The sequence below is a fragment of the Corythoichthys intestinalis genome, chromosome 18, assembly GCF_030265065.1.
Source record: "Corythoichthys intestinalis isolate RoL2023-P3 chromosome 18, ASM3026506v1, whole genome shotgun sequence".
Taxonomy (NCBI): Eukaryota; Metazoa; Chordata; class Actinopteri; order Syngnathiformes; family Syngnathidae; genus Corythoichthys; species Corythoichthys intestinalis.
The window spans coordinates 45144631-45162075 of NC_080412.1; the positions used below are offsets into that span (position 1 = coordinate 45144631).

At 37.5% G+C, this 17445-nt stretch overlaps 1 protein-coding gene across 3 annotated transcripts in view; it reads right to left on the bottom strand.

Moving 5' to 3' along the window:
- The window catches only part of npas2 (neuronal PAS domain protein 2), a 120428-nt gene that overhangs the window by 14778 nt on the left and 88205 nt on the right, over positions 1–17445 (bottom strand). For 2 of the 3 annotated variants that reach the window (XM_057821835.1, XM_057821836.1), the window contains exons 8-19: positions 15386–15499; positions 15195–15310; positions 12266–12348; positions 12078–12184; positions 11837–11984; positions 11673–11757; positions 11481–11607; positions 9118–9215; positions 8929–9015; positions 5283–5459; positions 4792–4983; positions 382–566 (exon numbers count right to left, since the gene is read on the bottom strand). In XM_057821835.1, the coding sequence (XP_057677818.1) occupies positions 382–566; positions 4792–4983; positions 5283–5459; positions 8929–9015; positions 9118–9215; positions 11481–11607; positions 11673–11757; positions 11837–11984; positions 12078–12184; positions 12266–12348; positions 15195–15310; positions 15386–15499 (1519 nt within the window). The remainder of the gene's footprint in view (positions 1–381; positions 567–4791; positions 4984–5282; positions 5460–8928; positions 9016–9117; positions 9216–11480; positions 11608–11672; positions 11758–11836; positions 11985–12077; positions 12185–12265; positions 12349–15194; positions 15311–15385; positions 15500–17445) is intronic. The other variant, XM_057821837.1, reaches the window with a different exon arrangement.

Sequence of the window (17445 nt, forward strand, 5' to 3'; positions counted from 1 at the left end):
AAGGAAAAAAAAAGGTTTCATTAGGACCTCATTTTTCAAATTTTGGAATTCTCTGATAATTGTTTCATGTTGCAGGTATTTAAGGGTTTTAAGGTCAGGTATTTTTAATTTATTGTTGAATGCATTTATTGCTCTTGTGAAATGAAGTTTAGTTTGTAAACACACTCGGGAATTTTTATTTTGTATTCACATTTGATGTTAAGACTATGTTGTTGTATGGTTTCTTGTTAAAGTAATTGGACGTTTTTTTTTTTTGGTGTTCAGAATAAATCCTTGCTTTGCATTGGCGGACTGTAACAAGTTCCTGTCCGTTAAATTATGAAATATTTGTTTCTCGGTCCGTTACTGTCTGTACATCGCAATGCTTGATTTAGCTCTTACCGTAGTTGTCCGTCTTGACTAAAGTCGTTGTCCGTGTGTCTTTGGTTTGCATCATGTACATGCCTCGTGTTGGTCTGAGAGAACATCATGGGGTTGGTGTAAAATGGCATGGTCAAGCTGGTGTTTGTCTGCATGGGCAAGCTCACAGACTGAACCTGGCCACTCCGAGAGATCCTCGGTTGGACCTAGAGAAGATTTTCAAAGTTAATACAAGCTTCAAACATAGACTTGATGACCTATTGACATGACTCGGGAAATGGGGCCGATTCGTAGGGGGCCTATTTTCAAAAACTTCAAATATTTTCAAAACCAAAGCTGCTACCAACCTAAAGCCAAAACAGGCCATATATTAATCTCCATGAGCAGCGACATCAACCTTATAAAATCGCGATTATTTTTTATATGAGTATCACACAACTTAAAATGGCTATAAAAGTCTCAGATTTTAAACTAGATGCACAAAAATCACCAAATGCAGAGATAATCACCTATATTTTCAGGCTCAATAGCAATATTTAACATATCATTTAAGTTTTTGACCAAAATAGCAACTTTTTTTTTTTTTTCCAACAGTTAATAAATCATTCAATTTAACATCAGAAACTTAATACGTACTTGAGGAAAACATACAGAATCAATTCTAAATACGTAATATGTAAATAGTTTATTAATAAATTTACAACTTATTATAAATATAGAATAGCCCTTTATATTCATTAACACAAAAAAAAACACTATATACTGTTAGCGAATGAGGCTAGCACCTGCCTGGCATAAACAGCTTTTCTCGCAAAAATTCTAGTGAATAAATGCTTAAATCCCCAAATTCTTCATAGATCTGGACGTAAAACAGTCTTGATTCTTGATTAAAAGCAAAGAAACCGTACAGTTAGCGTTTATTTTGCGTATATTGACCAAGTACCATGCTACTATGTTAGCGAATGAGGCTAGCGGCCACCTGGCATAAAACGAGCTTTTCTGGCGAAAATTCTTGTGAATAAATGCATAAATCCCCAAATTCTTCATAGATATGGACGTAAAACAGTCTCGATTCTTGGTTAAAAGCAAAGAAACCGTGCAGTTAGCGTTTATTTTATGTACTGTATATTGTTGAAGTACAATGCTACTCTGTTTGCGAATGAGGCTAGTGGCCGCCTGGCGTTAATAGCTTTTCTGGCGAAAATTCTTGTAATAAATGCCTAAATCCCCAAATTCTTTATATATATGGACGTAAAACAGTCTCGATTCTTGATTAAAAGCAAAGAAACTGTGCAGTTAGTGTTTATTTTACGTATATAGTCGAAGTACAATGCTACTCTGCTAGCGAATGAGGCTCGCGGCCGCCTGGCGTAAACAGAGCCTTTGTGGCGAAAATTATTGTAAATAAATGCTTAAATCCCCGAATTCTTCACAGATATGGATGTAAAAGCAAAAGAAACCGTGCAGGTAGCGTGTATTTTACGTAAATATGTGCGGCTCGTCTTACAGCCGCCTCCATGTGTAAACATAGAAGAAAATTCTTGCGAATAAATACTTCAATCACTGAATTCTTTATAGACATAGATGTAAAACTGTCTTGATTCTTTGTTGAAAGAGCCATAAATCAGGCAGTTACGGATCTATTTTACGTATGTATGCCATTGATTTTTTATTCACAACGTTTCAAAGTGCATGCATGGTACGAATAATATAATATTTACCTTGAATCCTCGAACAAATCACTCCTGAGAAAATCCTTCCTGTTTGTATGCGGTAAAGCTTTCATAGTTATTCCAAAATCCAAGCTTAAACCCTGCTTTGACATTACCGTGTGCCGCCTTCGACTGACTATAACTAAATGAAGATTCAAGCTCGGCTCCCTATGGTAAGGCGTCGCGCAAAGAAGGACGAAGTGTCACGTCAATAGTAATGAAGTCTATGCTTCAAACTAGAGGCGTGCGAAATTTCCGATTCTTAGATTATTCGTGATTCAGCCGTGGAAGATTCAAGAACGATTCACAAATATCCAAATTCCGATTATTGAATTCAACCAGGTAAAGCGGAAGTAAAATACAATCAGCGCGGTCTTTGGGACGCAATGAGGAACGGACCGAGAGTAAATCTCATGTTCAACTCATGCCGCTAGATAAAAAAAAACAATCATACCTGACTGCGGTTGACAGCCGCTACAAACAATGCCCAGTTGCTAGTTGCTACAAACAAACGGCTACAGTAGATATCATATACAGTGCCTTGCAAAAGTATTCGGCCCCCTTGAATCTTGCAACCTTTCGCCACATTTCAGGTTTCAAACATAAAGATATGAAATTTAATTTTTTTGTCAAGAATCAACAACAAGTGGGACACAATTGTGAAGTGGAACAACATTTATTGGATAATTCAAACTTTTTTAACAAATAAAAAACTGAAAAATGGGGCGTGCAATATTATTCGGCCCCTTTACTTTCAGTGCAGCAAACTCACTCCAGAAGTTCAGTGAGGATCTCTGAATGATCCAATGTTGTCCTAAATGACCGATGATGATAAATAGAATCCACCTGTGTGTAATCAAGTCTCCGTATAAATGCACCTGCTCAGTGATAGTCTCAGGGTTCTGTTTAAAGTGCAGAGAGCATTATGAAAACCAAGGAACACACCAGGCAGGTCCGAGACACTGTTGTGGAGAAGTTTAAAGCCGGATTTGGATACAAAAAGATTTCCCAAGCTTTAAACATCTCAAGGAGCACTGTGCAAGCCATCATATTGAAATGGAAGGAGCATCAGACCACTGCAAATCTACCAAGACCCGGCCGTCCTTCCAAACTTTCTTCTCAAACAAGGAGAAAACTGATCAGAGATGCAGCCAAGAGGCCCATGATCACTCTGGATGAACTGCAGAGATCTACAGCTGAGGTGGGAGAGTCTGTCCATAGGACAACAATCAGTCGGACACTGCACAAATCTGGCCTTTATGGAAGAGTGGCAAGAAGAAAGCCATTTCTCAAAGATATCCATAAAAAGTCTCGTTTAAAGTTTGCCACAAGCCACCTGGGAGACACGACAAACATGTGGAAGAAGGTGCTCTGGTCAGATGAAACCAAAATTGAACTTTTTGGCCACAATGCAAAACGATATGTTTGGCTTTGTAAAAGCAACAAAGCTCATCACCCTGAACACACCATCCCCACTCTCAAACATGGTGGTGGCAGCATCATGGTTTGGGCCTGCTTTTCTTCAGCAGGGACAGGGAAGATGGTTAAAATTGACGGGAAGATGGATGCAGCCAAATACAGGAACATTCTGGAAGAAAACCTGTTGGTATCTGCACAAGACCTGAGACTGGGATGGAGATTTATCTTCCAACAGGACAATGATCCAAAACATAAAGCCAAATCTACAATGGAATGGTTAAAAAAAAAAAACGTATCCAGGTGTTAGAATGGCCAAGTCAAAGTCCAGACCTGAATCCAATGGAGAATCTGTGGAAAGAGCTGAAGACTGCTGTTCACAAACACTCTCCATCCAACCTCACTGAGCTCGAGCTGTTTTGCAAGGAAGAATGGGCAAGAATGTCAGTCTCTCCATGTGCAAAACTGATAGAAACATACCCCAAGCGACTTGAAGGTGGCGCTACAAAGTATTAACGCAAGGGGGCCGAATAATATTGCACGCCCCACTTTTCAGTTTTTTATTTGTTAAAAAAGTTTAAATTATCCAATAAATGTTGTTCCACTTGACGATTGTGTCCCACTTGTTGTTGATTCTTGACAAAAAATTAAAATTTTATATCTTTATGATTGAAGCCTGAAATGTGGCGAAAGGTTGCAAGGTTCAAGGGGGCCGAATACTTTTGCAAGTCACTGTATATGTAGAACTAGATGCAAAATGACAGACGATCTCGGTGTTAGAACATGTATTATTGAACAGAGATGAGAAATGACAGACTTTCCTGCGTAAGTAAACAGTCCCATCTTAAAGCAGTAGACCTCTCTAGAAGGCTCTGTTGTAGCGAACCTAATTAACTTTTTATCTAAAATACTCCTAAATCGGCAGAATCTTGTCTTGAATCTATCTTTAAATGATTAAATAGTGTTAAAAGTAGAAGGAAGGGAAATTATGGAATAATGGGAGCAATTTGAACAACTGTAACAGTTGATTCACAACATTAAATTAATGGAATGTAGTTTAAAGCTGCTGATACAGAATGGGGACTGGAGTTTTTTATTTACTGTTATTTTGAACAATTTTGGAACTAATGTACAAAACATTTAAAAAAAAAAAAAAAAAAGAGGGGGGTGCATCAATAATCGTTTTATAATCGAATCGGAGCCTCTGAATTGTAATCGCAATCGAATCGTTAGGTGCCCAAAGATTCCCAGCTCTACTTCAAACTATCAAAACTAAAATTCTAGCTGCTGATTGAGCGCCTACCTGTGCCGAGGGAGAAGCGTTCTCCCTTAGAAGCGAGTGAGGGGACGAACTATGGGCTCTGCAGGACGGCGCTTTTGGGTGGACCGCGTGCTGCCTGGTGATCCCTGATTGGCTCTGTGAGGCCGGCCTGCCTGGGCCCTGCTGCTGAGGCTGCTGACCAAATTCACTGTGGATAGGCTGCTGCAGCAACATCTAAAATACGTACAGAGAAAATATTAAATTACAATAGGAGAGCGTGTCTTCTCATAACATGAGCCATTGAGCACCTTCTGAGTCATAAAGGAACTGAATCACTGTTATACAAATGTGAATGAATGTGGGTCATTAACTCCGCACGCCACCTCTTGGTGGGGCCATTTCCCCTATTACTGTGGGAGGGTAGCCAACACAAGGCTAATTAACCCAGATGACATGTACACTCACCAGTTTTAGCATAAGACGCACCTGCTCAGTGAAATAAGAGCCAATCGACAGATGTTTCGTTTGGTTACCTGAAGATTAGCCAGTTGAAGCTTCTCCTTGATGTCATGCAGCTCCTGCTGCTGCGTCTTTATATCGGCCTGCAGAATGCGCGTCCTCTCCTCCAGTTGCTCCTTTAGTTGGTTCATGACACCCAGCTGAGGCTGCTGCAGCTGGAACATGGGCGACTGTTGCTGCGTTTGCTGTTGCTGTAAACACAGTACAATTATACTGCGCGTGAGCCGGCACATCTAAACCCGTCACAGCTTGACATTTTTTAAAAACCGAGGTATATGTGGAAAAGCGTCACACAGCGAGTTTTTTAATCATGTACTCTGTATCCCATAATGCATTGCATGCAAAAAAATAGACATCAATGGGCGGTATTTTGGCAGTATACCAATCAGTCAGATAGTAACATTCTGGTGCTTTTTATTTTGAAAATCTAACACATTCCCTAATAGGGATGTCACGATGCAGATTTTTTGACTTCCTATGCGATTTATTTCAAGATATGTTTTGCCGATACCGATCCGATACCTATATTTTTAGACCAGTAAAAATAATAGAAAAAAATTCTATTTTTGTATTGCTGGTACCTCCTCAAGAACATGACATAATGTTCTGTTACTACAGTCCTGGCCAAAAGTATTGGCACCACTGCAATTCTGTCAGATAATGCTCAATTTCTCCCAGAAAATGATGGTAATTACTAGACATGTCCCGATCGATCGGGTCCGATCACGTCATTTTCAAAGTATCGGAATCGGCAAAAAAATATCGGCCATGCCTTTTTTAATATATATATTTTTTTTAATTAAATCGTTTTCTAATTGTATTTAACGTTACAGACATAATATGTTACACTCATCCAGAGTCTTTAGTTTAGGCTTAAGGTAGGGTTATCAAATTTATCCCGATAACGGCAGTAATTAATTTTTTAAAAAATGTATCACGTTAAAATATTTAACGCAATTAATGCATGCGCTGCACGACCCACTCACGCATTGTTGCACTCAATCCATAATGGCGCCGTTTTACCTATATAGAGAGATAAAAGGCAGCGTAAAATGAGTAGAATAAATTTTGGCAGCCTTTGGAGCCTTTTTTTAATTGGCTAAAGCCTTACAATCCCTCTTCCTACGATTAGAAATATCATGGGAAGCACTGTGGGGAAGCAAGGTAGCAATTGATCTTTTTCTTAATACCCTATTTTATTTCCCAACGCAGAGAAGATATACAGTGCCTTGCAAAAGTATTCGGCCCCCTTGAATCTTGCAACCTTTCGCCACATTTCAGGCTTCAAACATAAAGATATGAAATTTAATTTTTTTGTCAAGAATCAACAAGAAGTGGGACACAATCGTGAACTGGAACAACATTTATTGGATAATTTAAACTTTTTTAACAAATAAAAAACTGAAAAGTGGGGCGTGCAATATTATTCGGCCCCTTTACTTTCAGTGCAGCAAACTCACTCCAGAAGTTCAGTGAGGATCTCTGAATGATCCAATGTTGTCCTAAATGACCGATGATGATAAATAGAATCCACCTGTGTGTAATCAAGTCTCCGTATAAATGCACCTGCTCTGTGATAGTCTCAGGGTTCTGTTTAAAGTGCAGAGAGCATTATGAAAACCAAGGAACACACCAGGCAGGTCCGAGATACTGTTGTGGAGAAGTTTAAAGCCGGATTTGGATACAAAAAGATTTCCCAAGCTTTAAACATCTCAAGGAGCACTGTGCAAGCCATCATATTGAAATGGAAGGAGCATCAGACCACTGCAAATCTACCAAGACCCGGCCGTCCTTCCAAACTTTCTTCTCAAACAAGGAGAAAACTGATCAGAGATGCAGCCAAGAGGCCCATGATCACTCTGGATGAACTGCAGAGATCTACAGCTGAGGTGGGAGAGTCTGTCCATAGGACAACAATCAGTCGTGCACTGCACAAATCTGGCCTTTATGGAAGAGTGGCAAGAAGAAAGCCATTTCTCAAAGATATCCATAAAAAGTCTCGTTTAAAGTTTGCCACAAGCCACCTGGGAGACACACCAAACATGTGGAAGAAGGTGCTCTAGTCAGATGAAACCAAAATTGAACTTTTTGGCCACAATGCAAAACGATATGTTTGGCGTAAAAGCAACACAGCTCATCACCCTGAACGCACCATCCCCACTGTCAAACATGGTGGTGGCAGCATCATGGTTTGGGCCTGCTTTTCTTCAGCAGGGACAGGGAAGATGGTTAAAATTGACGGCAGCCAAATACAGGAACATTCTGGAAGAAAACCTGTTGGTATCTGCACAAGACCTGAGACTGGGACGGAGATTTATCTTCCAACAGGACAATGATCCAAAACATAAAGCCAAATCTACAATGGAATGGTTCAAAAATAAACGTATCCAGGTGTTAGAATGGCCAAGTCAAAGTCCAGACCTGAATCCAATCGAGAATCTGTGGAAAGAGCTGAAGACTGCTGTTCACAAACACTCTCCATCCAACCTCACTGAGCTCGAGCTGTTTTGCAAGGAAGAATGGGCAAGAATGTCAGTCTCTCGATGTGCAAATTGATAGAAACATACCCCAAGCGACTTGCAGCTGTAATTGGAGCAAAAGGTGGCGCGACAAAGTATTAACGCAAGGGGGCCGAATAATATTGCACGCCCCACTTTTCAGTTTTTTATTTGTTAAAAAAGTTTAAATTATCCAATAAATTTTGTTCCACTTCACGATTGTGTCCCACTTGTTGTTGATTCTTGACAAAAAATTAAAATTTTATATCTTTATGTTTGAAGCCTGAAATGTGGCGAAAGGTTCAAGGGGGCCGAATACTTTTGCAAGGCACTGTATCAATTGGTAGCACTATGCACAGTCATGGTTCCACTTCCCATCGTGCGTTTGGGCATGGCTACAGTATCATTTAATGAAAGCTCAACAAATACACTGGATGGCAATATTTAGTCACAAAATACAAAGTCACAAGTCTTTCTATCCGTGGATCCCTCTCACAGAGAGAATGTTAATAATGTAAATGCCATCTTGAGGACTTATTGTCATAATAAACAAATACAGTACTTATGCACTGTATGTTGAATGTATATATTCGTCCGAATTTGATTCAATATTTTTCTTAATGCATTGCCAAAATGTATATGATCAGGAAAAATTATCGGGAATGATTGGAATTGAATCGGGAGCAAAAAAAAGCAATCTGATCGAGAAATATCGGGATCGGCAGATACTCAAACTAAAACGATTGGGATCGGATCGGGAGCAAAAAAACATGATCGGAACAACCCTAGAAATAACAACCACAGGATTTTTTTTAGATTATTCCTAATGTCTTGGTGAAGTAACTTAACAAAATGGCATTTTTTTTAACCCTTTTATTTCATGGTCATGGATTTGAACTGATTAAAAAACACGGAACGTTCAATGAAATTTTTTTTTAAAGAGTTGAAAGTTCCGAAGCAGCAATTAAAGCAGACGCTCATCTGAAAAATGTCCTAGTTGTCGTCTAAATTGTGCACGTCATCCTACAACCTTCAGGTGATGTACACAGCTGAGAGGAAACACACTCGCCGCGCACACACGTGAGTAAAAGAGTCCTAACACCACTGCATATAAACAAAAGAGAGGAAGACAAATGACAGGAAGGGAACTCTAAGCACTTACCATCGCTGCGTTCTTGCTGCATGGAGGAGAATGGGGGAGGCTCATTTGGGGCACCAGGTCAAAGGAATTTTGTCTTTGGATGGAATTCTAAAAGGGGAAAAAAGTCATCAAGTTGACCATTCCAAACATTGTGTTGACTCACTTATTTTATGATCTCCAAACATTTCCACAACCATTGTACAAACTGACCTTTGAACTCCCAACTTGTAATCTGGCAGGCGTCCTCTCGGTCCCAATGGAAGCGGACTGCCATGACCGTGTGCAAGTCTCTGTGTATGAGTTGGCTGCTGCACAGAAGACAAATCGTACACGCTCATTAACAATTGCCATTGAAAGAACAGAAGTTTTTCACAAATCCAGGAGCTTACTTAGTTTTGCTTAATGGGAACCAGATTAGAAAAGTGTACTGTAATTTTCGGACTATAAGCCACTACTTTTTTCTTTCATTTTGAATCCTGCGGTTTATAGTCCAGTGCAGCTTATTTGTCGATTTATTTGGGTTAATAGGCAATACATGCCTCCTAGTATGCATTACAGCACTACAGATGTAAATAACAATCAAAATTCATGATATGTGCTAATTATTTCTTCAGTTACTGTTCCAGTTGTTTCATTAATTGCTAGTTATGGTATTTGGTAACACTTTATTTGACAGTGGCATCATAAGACGATCATATTTGTAACATGACACTATCATGGGCATTACTGAATGCTTATTAAGTGTCATCCGGAAAATGATGTTACTAACTCCATTTATGTACAGTTTGGATCTTTTAAATCCACTCAGAAGTGAGATAATTTGATGGATAACACTAAATGACATTTGTTATAAATAGGGCTGTCAAACGATTAAAATTTTTAATCGAGTTAATCACAGCTTAAAAATTAGTAAATCGTAATTCATCGCAATTCAAACCATCTATAAAATATGCTATATTTTTCTGTAAATTATTGTTGGAATGGAAAGATAAGACACAAGACGGATATATACATTCAACATACGGTACATAAGTACTGTATTTGTTTATTATAACAATAAATCAACAAGATGGCATTAACATTCTGTTAAAGCGATCAATGGATAGAAAGACTTGTAGTTCTTAAAAGATAAATGTTAGTACAAGTTATAGATATTTTACATTAAACCCCTCTTAATGTTTTCGTTTTAATAACATTTGTAAAATTTTCAATCAAAAAATAAACTAGTAGCTCGCCATTGTTGATGTCAATAATTACACAATGCTCATGGTGCATAAAATCTCACCCAAGCGCCAGCAGAGGGAGACAAAAAACACAAGTAACAAGTGGACATGACACTGCTGTCATTTTAATCTGTTTGAGCGGGGCATGTGCGTTAATTGCGTCAAATATTTTAACGTGATTAATTTAAAAAATTTATTGCCGCCCGTTAACGCGATAATTTTGACAGCCCTAGTTATAAGCATTCATTAATGCTCATGACAGTGTCAAGTAGTGCTGCAACGATTAATCGATTAACTCGAGTATTCGATTAGAAAAAAATATTTGAATTAAACTGTATTGCTTGGTGTATTCGTTTAATTAAAGTGGGGTTGTTATGGTTATTTTGAAAGGGTTTGCATTTAGTTTTATTGATTAGAGTGGATACACTGCCCTCTGGTCTGCCTCATTTCACATGGCTGAATCCAACTGCTCCCGATTAAGACCAACGTATGTTGGTTTTTGTTTGAGCTAATGTTTTTTATGCAGTCATAATTTAATTTATAGTCATATTTAGCCGTTTTTTGTGAGAATATGTGTCTGAACCATTGTTTAAATTTTTTTTTTTTTTAAATAGCATTTTATAGCATTTAAGCTAGCGGACTTTTGCTATGTAAGTTAGCCAACTGTTCTTTTGTTGTACATAGATCCTCAATGTTATTATTATTTTTTTTATATCGTTTGAGCCTCAGCTCAGGTATTTTAATTTTTCATGTTCCTTATCCATTTACTCGATTATTCGAACTAACTAGTTCATCGATTAATCGACTGCTAAAATAATTGATAGCTGCAGCCCTAGTGTCAAGTCATAGTTATGATTGTCTAATAACAGTGTTATGGCGCTACTGTCAAATTAAGGGGTGCAGAAACGACTAGTAACGACTAGTGTATCCAAAAGTGGCGGAGTAATAGTTGCGTTTTTTCTTGATAAATCTACTCAAAAGTAAAAAATTGCTCACGTAAATGTAACGGAGTACATGTAACACGCCACTACCCACCACTGGTTAATTCCAATTCACGCGGAAATTCGGGTTACGTTGCCAGCATAGGAATGTAACTCGTTCGTAACCTGTACTACCTGTACTTGTTTGTCTTTGCTGGTGGCAGTTTATTTCCCAATGTAGTTGTAGTGGCTACTATGTGAGTTGACCACCTGAACATTTAAGAAATTTTCATCGATTCGTAGCCATTGACGGCGATAGACGTTCAAACTGTTCGAACTGGTTGGATTGTCGGCGATCCTGCGACCACACGGGAGGAGCCCCTCGGCTTATAATATGAGTTGGCACTTTAGGGAATCGAAGATGACTCACACGCTGAGTCTGACAGAGCCGTGTGGGAGGACTTCCGAGAGCTGTGGGAGGATACGGAACGTGTGCCGCTGTTTCTTTCTCGTGGCGGGTCCAGTGTGGAGCACATGTCCAAATACAGCTCCTGAGCCTGAAACGTAGCGGACAAGTTGCTCAAATTTTAGAAATCCCTCTGAGAAATGTCTTCAATTTTACCTTCACAGAAGAGGGCGCGATCTCAGGAGGAGACAGCTCCTCCAGGCCAAAGGCTCGCCTCCGTTCCGCTCGTACTTCCGCGTAACTGAATCACAAGAAGATTGGGATATTCGTCACAGTGCCTCATAGGCATCCGTCATCTCCTGCCGACAAAATAGGCTCACCTGACAACAGTGTGCGTACACACAATGAACTCGGGTTTGGAGTTCCACTGATGATACGTAATGTAGTAGTGCGTCCGCAACCAGATCCATTGTTGACCCTTCGTCAAAAAGCGGTAATAGCAGGATTTACCTTTTCCGAACTGCATTACTGGTGAGAGAAATAAGCACAGTCAAGCTCTCGCTAACGGTGAATAAACAGTTTGAGGTCATTCTAATACATTCCGAAAACTGCTTTACTTACATTGCTTATGACATTCTGCTATAAGCTCCAAGTCATCCACATGATAGTAATCATAGCCGGATGTTCCAAGCACTTCGAATGGTAAATATCCTATGATTGGGGAAGCTCTGCAAGAAATGAAATCAACAATAAAAGCAACGACGACTCATTGCTAGCTGGAGATCGTATTGAAGTCACTGACGTTTTACCTGTGATCTAAAAACAAAAACTTCCATTCGAGGCTGTGTCTTGACGTGAATTCGTCGCAAGGATCATCCACGGTACACAAATCCTATTAAAAAAATTAAATAGGAGGGGGAAATCAATGACTTCACAACAAGTAATGTTTACTCAAGCGTGGCAGCAAGCCTGAATAAGAACAACAAAAAAGCTATTAGGTGGCACAAACACATCTGCTTTATTATTAGTCCTGTTGTTTACAACCACAAAATGAGTTTTCTGACCAACCATGGTAAACATTAATCCCAAATTGAAGTGGATTTTGAAATAGTCTTGTTTTTTAACGCTAATGTGGCATTACAACAAAAGCATAAATGTCAGTTGCAAAGAACCATAAAGCTATAAGAACAAGGGATGTCCCCATCACATATTTTTGCACCCGACTCCGAGTCACCTGTTTTTGAGAATCTGCCGATGAGTCTCGATCCGATTCCCCCCCAAAAAAATTACTACCGGTAATTTTTTGAACCAAGTTCCTCCTCTTTTTCTGGGGGTGTTGCGGAGGATGTTTCATTGAAATAAGTCAATGTTTTGGCTACTCTGGTGCGCTTTTTTTGGCTTTGTTCCGCTTTTCTTGCTTGCATACCGAGTGTCCGCCATTCTCAACTTTCCACGCATATCTATTTTTTTAACCCTTCGTTAACCGTCGACAGGATCTTGTGGTCGTCGACTCATTTATGTCGACTAGTCGCGACAGCTCGACTCATTAACAAATTAAAAACTTTTGTTCACATAGGTTAAACACACATATACCGTATATTAACAGCTTGATATAGATGTAAAATTCTTACATATACAGTAGTTTCCAAGGCAGAAACATAACAGAAATCACTCAACAGTGTCAAGTTGACTGACAGCTGGAAGTAACGTACTGTAAAATGTTAACTGGGTTAACCATGGCGACTCTGGCCGGCACAAGTTTTTTGTTTTTTTTTTTTTTAATTATGTAAAGCGATTCCTCATTTTTCACGGTTAATCGGGACCAGAACCCACTGCAATAAGTGAAAAGCCGTGAAGTAGCATCCCCTTTTTTTTTTTGGTGTGTTCAATGTATTTATTCAGATTTAGCATTGGAAAGAGTTACATATAAGACATATATGCTAAGTTTTTTCACTTTTTTTCCTCAAAGTATAATTTAAAAAAAAAACTTACTGTATGTATTTATATTGTATTCCCATTTAATGCTCTTTTAAGTGCCATAACATGACATAACTTATTTAACATGGCTAAATCTAGCTGCTCCCTGTTAAGACCAACATAAGGTACACATATACCGTATATTAACAGTTTGGTATGGATGTAAAATTCTTACAGACATATAGTTTCCAAGGCAGAAATGTAACAGAAATCACTCAGCAGCGTCAAGTTGACCGACAGCTGGAAGTAACCTACTGTAAATTGTTAACTGGGTTAACCATGGCGACTCTAGCCAGCACAAGTTTTTTTTTTTTTTTTTTTTTTTAATTATATAAAGTGATTCGTCATTATTCACGGTTATCAGGGACCAGAACCCACTCAATAAGTGAAAAGCCGCTAAGTAGCACCCCAAATTTTTTTTTTTTTTTTTTTTTTTTTTTTTTTTTTGGGAAAGTTACATATAAGACATATAAGTTTTTTCACTTTTTTTTCCTCAAAATATAATTTTTAAAAAAACTTATTGTATGTATTTATATTGTATTCCCATTTAATGCTCTTTTGAAAGTGCCATAAGATGACATAACTTATTTAACATGGCTAAATCTAGCTGCTCCCTGTTAAGACCAACTTAAGGTACACATATACTGTATATTAACAGTTTGGTATGGATGTAAAATTCTTACAGACATATAGTTTCCAAGGCAGAAATGTAACAGAAATCACTCAACAGCGTCAAGTTGACCGACAGCTGGAAGTAACCTACTGTAAAATGTTAACTGGGTTAACCATGGCGAATCTAGCTAGCACAAGTTTTTTTTTTTTTTAATTATATAAAGTGATTCGTCATTTTTCACGGTTATCAGGGACCAGAACCCACTCAATAAGTGAAAAGCCGCTAAGTAGCACCCCCCAAATTTTTTATTTTTTGGGGGGGGGGAAGAGTTACATATAAGACATATAAGTTTTTTCACTTTTTTTTCCTCAAAATATATTTTTTAAAAAACTTTATGTATGTATATATATCAAAAATGTATATTTCAATAATTATGAAAATTTTAAAAAATGTTACTGTCCCTCCGAATTATTTTTAAACAACACTAAAGTAGAAAAATGCTTGTCTTTATTGAAGGCTTCATTGAGTGCGTCCACTCAAATCCGCTCCAGCTGCTCACTTACACACAATGAGTTGCCACAGCAACTGTTTAACAAGCTAAACGATGATTGACGCATGCGGCGCTTTGAAGTTTTGGCTTCCAAGTGTCTCTAAAACCCTAACATCTGTCAATCATCGTTAACTTTATTCAGCAATTCCAGTGCACTGCCAGACCAAGAAAAGCAGCAGGAGGGAGAGGGAGACCACGTGATCGGATCGGGAGAGCTCATCATTTAAAAAAAATTTTTTTTTCATTGGGAAAAAACGTCCATGATGGACAGAGGGTGTTAAGTTTGAAGCACGAAGTAGCGATGGATAACTGTATAGCATAAATTACAAACCGAATCATTTTTTACCCGATCACAATCCTCTGAAAAATTGCCTGATCGGCCTGATTTCCAATCACGTGATCGGATCGGGACATCCCTAATAAGAACAAACATATTTTTGTCTTCACTGCAACAATCATAACAAAGTTGCTACACACGCGAAATAGACATCTCCAGGCGTGTTCAGAAACACCTCGGGCAAAATGGAGTGACATATTTGTTACGCTTCAATCAATGCTGGTTCCAAGTGTTAAATAATGCTGACTCAACAAATCTCACCTTCAAAAACTGCGGCGTGACTAAACGTACAGTAGCAATGAGGCAGACCTGCTCCTCCGTCGACGACTGCAGGCTTCTGGGTAACGTCAGTTCAACCCCGTTACAAGTTGTAGGCACTTGGAGAAATGACAGTACAACTTGTGTTACGGAAAATGACCGGATTCCGTGAGACAATTTAGGCTTGCGCTCACCATTGTTATGAAACTTGAAGTCTCCGACAAACTTGACATACTCGTACACAGGTGGCTCTTTTGGATTAATGTTCCCTCTGGCAAGGTGACAGCAAAATTCCACATGCGCCTCACCTAAAAAACGGCATATTAAAACTGCGAAGTGGCGAGAAAGTGTTTATGACTTCACCGGAAAAATTTGATTTTTATGCTGATTGACCGTATCATTGGCACGCTGATTTTAAAATTGCAGTCAATTTTTTTCCGAGCGTGATAATTTATTTCTGCACTATTTGCTCACAACCAGCTATATCCTTGGTAAAAACTAATAGTGTTAGATAAAAATCGTCAAACGGAAGTGCATTGCTGCTACACCAAAAAAAAAAAGACTAAGAGAAACGTGAAAACTATCATGTAAAAATGAAATAATTATCATGTAAAATTGGGATAATTATCATATGAACGATACCTTAGAAAGGTGATAACTATTATGTAGAAACATGATAACTATTATGTAAAAACGTGAACGCTATCATGTAAAAACTGGATAATTATCATGTATGTATGGGATAATTATCGCGTAAAAACAGAATTATTATGTAAAATCGTTATCTTAGAAACGTGATAACTACCATGTAGAAATGTGATAACTATCGTGTAAGAATGTGAAAACTATCATGTGAAAACGGGATCATTTCAATGTAAAAACGTGAAAACTGTCATATAAAAATGGGATAATTATCATGTAAAAACAAGATAATTATGTGAAAACGTGATCTGTAAAAATGTGAAAACTATCATGTAAAAACGATAATTGTCATATACAAATGGGATAATTATCATGTAAAAACAAAATCATTATTATGTAGAATTGATGTCTTAGAAACATGATAACTACCATGTAGAAATGTGATAACTATCGTGCAAGAATGTAAAAACTATCATGTCAAAATGGGATAATTTTCATGTGAAAACTTGATATTATCATGTAAAAACGTGAAAACTATCATGTACGAACAAGATAATTATTATGTGAAAACGTGATATGTAAAAACGTGAAAACAATCATGTAAAAACTGGATAATTGTCATGTACAAATAGGATAATTATCAATAAAAAATGGAATAATTATCATGTAAATTCCCTATCTTAGAAATGAGACAACTACCATGTAGAAATGTGATAACTCATGTAAGAATGTGAAAACGATTATGTAAAAACAGGATAATTATCATGTAAAAATGGTAAAATTATCATGTAAAAACAAGAATAATTATGTGAAATCGATATCTTAGAAAGGTGATAACCATCATGTAAGAACATGAAAACTATCATTTAAAAATGGGACAATATCATGTAAAAACGGGATAATTTTCATGTGAAAACTTGAAAACCATCATGAAAAAAGATCATTTTCATGTAAAAACATGATTTGTAAAAATGTGAAAATTATTATGTAAAAACTGGATAATTATCATGTGTAAATGGGATAATTATGTAAAAATGGGATAATTATTGTTCAAAATCAGTATCTTAGAGATGTGACACTATGATGTAAGAAGGTGAAAACTATCACGTAAAAATAAGATAATAAAAAAAAAGTGATATGAACAAACGTGAGAACTATCATGTAAGAACTGGATAATTATCATGTATAAATAGGGTAATTATCATGTAAAAATGGAATATTTGTCAGGCAAAATCGATATCTTAGAAACGTGATATACTATATAACAATCAAATGATTAGCCATTCTGCTTTCCTCTTTCAAAGTGATACATTTTCACATATTTACATGAAAATTATCATATTTTTCATAATCACGTTATTACATGATAATTATCATGTTATTACATGATGTTATTACATGATAATTATCACAATTTTGTGTAACAGGCTTTTTAATGGTAATCATGATTTTTACATGAGTTCTCACGTTCCGACATGATATTTATCACATTTTTACATGATAGTAAAAATAAAAATGGGGATTCTAATGTTCAAAAATGAGTTTAAAAACAGCTGTCTGACCTAAAACGCCCCCCCAAAGAACAAACAGCTTTCATAGTGTTAGATTCGGT